Source organism: Priapulus caudatus, unplaced genomic scaffold (assembly GCF_000485595.1).
Source record: "Priapulus caudatus unplaced genomic scaffold, Priapulus_caudatus-5.0.1 Scaffold164, whole genome shotgun sequence".
Taxonomy (NCBI): Eukaryota; Metazoa; Priapulida; class Priapulimorpha; order Priapulimorphida; family Priapulidae; genus Priapulus; species Priapulus caudatus.
The window spans coordinates 309,990-313,492 of record NW_014577225.1 but is presented as its reverse complement, the minus strand read 5'-3'; the positions used below and the strand labels follow the sequence as shown (position 1 = coordinate 313,492).

The 3,503-nt window shown below is 40.7% G+C and overlaps 1 protein-coding gene across 1 annotated transcript; it reads left to right on the top strand.

The window, feature by feature from the left end:
- Window positions 1–1,237: 1,237 nt before the first annotated feature.
- Window positions 1,238–2,853, top strand: LOC106806489 (mid1-interacting protein 1-B-like). Its single transcript, XM_014808453.1, has one exon. The coding sequence runs from the start codon at window positions 1,339–1,341 to the stop codon at window positions 1,963–1,965; it is 627 nt and encodes a 208-aa protein (XP_014663939.1). The 5' UTR covers window positions 1,238–1,338; the 3' UTR covers window positions 1,966–2,853.
- The last annotated feature ends 650 nt before the right edge of the window (window positions 2,854–3,503 follow it).

Sequence of the window (3,503 nt, the reverse complement as noted above, 5' to 3'; positions counted from 1 at the left end):
GAATAAAGAATGTAAACGAATTGCTAAGAGGAGCAAGTACATGACACTTTCAGAGAAATAACTACCATCTTCACAGTGTAACTTTTTTGTTGTTGGGGGGGGGGGTGGCACAATGATAAAAGAAAATCGTTGCTAGGGCTAACGAGGGTGCGAAGCCACGGTCAGACAGGGCGAACTTATTGGTGGGGATACCTTCATACCATTTCATTTGGAGATTCAAAAGCCCCCCCCCCAAAAAAAAGTAATATATATCTCCTCTCTATGCTTCAGGGGGAGGGGGATAAAGGTCTTTGTTTAGACAACTTTCTGCAAATTAGGAAAGACACATCACCACTTAAAATCGATCAATCCTAAAAAAAATAAAAAATAAATCATCAATTCTTAAATCGTTTTTTTCCCATTTAATTTCATATGTTGCATTATAATTAGAAGAATGTACATGTACTCCCTATTAATTTACAAAAAAATGAAACTAAAGAGAAACTGCTAATTATAGATGTAACATTCAGATTGCCAACTGGTAAAAACTTTGAAGTATGAAATAGATATATAATTGATATAAGTGTGTTTCACAAATCATGTCATCAGAGTTTACTTTACAAGAGAAAATATGGTAACAAAAAATATATTAATATTAATTATTATATTCGGCAATTCTTTCAATATAATAGATCAATAAATTACTTGTTCTCTTCATTTATGGTACTCTATGAAAAGGGTAAGATACCAACTACAGTCACACAGTGGTAGTTTATGCGCTCATGCATCAACAGTACATTTAGGCCTTTTTATACAAAGTATTATTCTGATCAACGGGTAGAAACGATCACAGAACAAGTTCGACAACAACCACACCTGTGCGCAAATGTGCTGAAAATGCATATTCGACAGCGCGCCAAACACGTGCTTTTAAAATCGTCATAGATGAGGGTGTGGCTTAAAGTGGCCTGTGGCCAATGAAAAACGCAAATTGTTGGCTGATTTAACAGGGGCGAATCAACTAACACCATTGTAAACATGGAGGGGTGAGTTATCCTTTATGTGTCGTGATTATACAAAACAAATCAAGATAATATAAATGTATTCGCTCGTGCTTGCGTGCAATGTGGTACTCATATAATAAACACCACATGTATATACAGATAACGATAGTATCATCGAATGTTATCACCTACCGTGACGCATAATCTACGGTATATCCCCGCCACATGGCACATTCCAAACGAATATAGCCTGAAAGCCGGCTCGTGGTAGGGAATGAATGTAGTTGCACGTTCGGTGACTTAGCGACAAGGGTGAAGGTATAGTTGAACAATTTGATAGGTTCGTGCACATATTATGCTTGGTATTGACCCAGCAGCGATGACCGACAAGCCACATCTTCGATTGTCTCCTATAAGTGTCACCTCACCAACCCGGGAGGACATAGCGGAGATGGCCTCCAAGCAAATAGCGTTGCGAAAGATGTCGAGACAAGAAAACGTCGGTTCGCAGAATTCACTTTTGGTGGCAATGAACGTATTCGTACAGGCTGTGGACAACATGGATAACGCTATCATGGTTCCTCGTCGACTTATGGACATGCCTACGGCGTCGACGAGTGAAGCAGGGCACGGCGGTGATCTCACTTGTGATACGAACATCATCAACGGCCACGACGAACTAAACAACAACATCAACATCGCCAACAGCAAATTGAAATCCCCCGGTGATCTTTACGGTGTGTACTCCATGCTAAAAACAGTGAAACGGGAACTTGTGAGAGGTCCCACGTCGGACGACGATGAGGATGAGCTGGTGGACGAACAGCCGAAGAAAATCACCAGAGTCTTTCGGCAACACCTCAATGGTCTTTTCACCGTCCTTAATCAACTGACAGATGCCGCTGAGATCTTGCAAGGCCGCTATCAGGAAGAGCTGGACGATCAGTTGACGCCCTGTCTAAACATTGACAGTCGGTATTGAGTGGACTCGATGTGTCATGTAGCTCTAGAACTATACTCGACTGCTCATTATTTTGTAAAATTATATTCTCTATACTTTGAATTTTCGTTCACTGTAGCAGCTGATCACATATTCTGAGGATTCAAGAATAGTATTAGTGTAGTATGTACCCAATTTAAATTACTATGCTATATAGGCCGACCCGACGCAGACCCCGGTAATGGGTTAAACCCGCACCCTCAGATTAGCAAAGCGGAGTTATAACGTCTGCGTGCGGACAATATGCTATATAGTACTTGTACATTTATTATGAATATGTGATTGTCGCTGTCGTTCAATTCATAGCTTTCGAGCCTGTGATAGCAGGCCATATGTATTGCACTAGAGCTTTTGTTGACCCCGGTATGTGGTGATGATATATCGTGTAGGTATATATCGTCAAGAGTCCATAATAGAAGATAGTTCTTCTAGATAGTTTTTCTATTATGGACTCTTGATATAGTGTAACGGTGTATGAATTGTACTGTTGATATAAATGTACAATTGGGAAATGGTTTGCTAACCTCGTGTGCAGCATAGATAGCAGCACTGTTATATAAAAACTGGACATTATATAAAGTAAGGAATCCTAGTGCTTTCGTGAGTGTGACCGTTAGCTACGGTACTGTATGTACATGTGCTCTTACAGTTACACGTGTGTATATAGATATATCGTTTTTGATATATATATCCATCTATTCGATTTATCTATCTATAATATTCAATCTATCGATATTTAATGTAAATATAGATGAAGCGAAACTATCGTGAAATTGTTTGTTCGAGGATGTAAATTTCAATATCACTTGTTTGTATTCCCACTCGTTGTTGCACATTAAAATAAAGTTGTTGTACAACATGAAAATCAAATTGCTCTATGATACAACTTATATCGAGGTCTTTGCGGTGTTTACCAGCTCCATAGCGGCGAGCGCGTGATATTTTCGTAGGACGTTCCCGCGGTCGCGTCTTCCTTTGGGCGACGCTTCTCTGGTATCCGGTCTCATCTGGATTTTGGAGCAAAATTAAAAAATTTAATTGTTCTACTAAAACAGAATTGTCGTAGTCAGAATGAATTAAGGATGTGCATATACTCAAAAGTGCCTCAAATACCATCTCCCACGATCTACATTTTCAAAATTTTCGGTGGGAGAACCCCCAGACCACCCACCTGTTTCTCACCCCCTCTTTGAAATCCTGGATCCGCCACTGCCCCCCCCCCCCTAGGAACTTGCTCAGCTTACGTACGGCCCTGGTTAGACACTTTCATTCGGCATTTCGTCATTCATACCGTGCACGCCCTCGTCACGTGAAATCACAGCGCTGCGCGCCCATGCAGCCCACAGACAGTGAAGAAATGGATAAAGAAACGCACAGCACGTGCAATCGACTGACGCAACGCAAGGAGCACGTGCAAAAGACATGTGCGAACCATAGAAACATATAGAGAAACTAGTATAACTGGTAATACGGTGCGAACAATGATGCAACCTATATAACTTACCTAGGCTATAATGTCG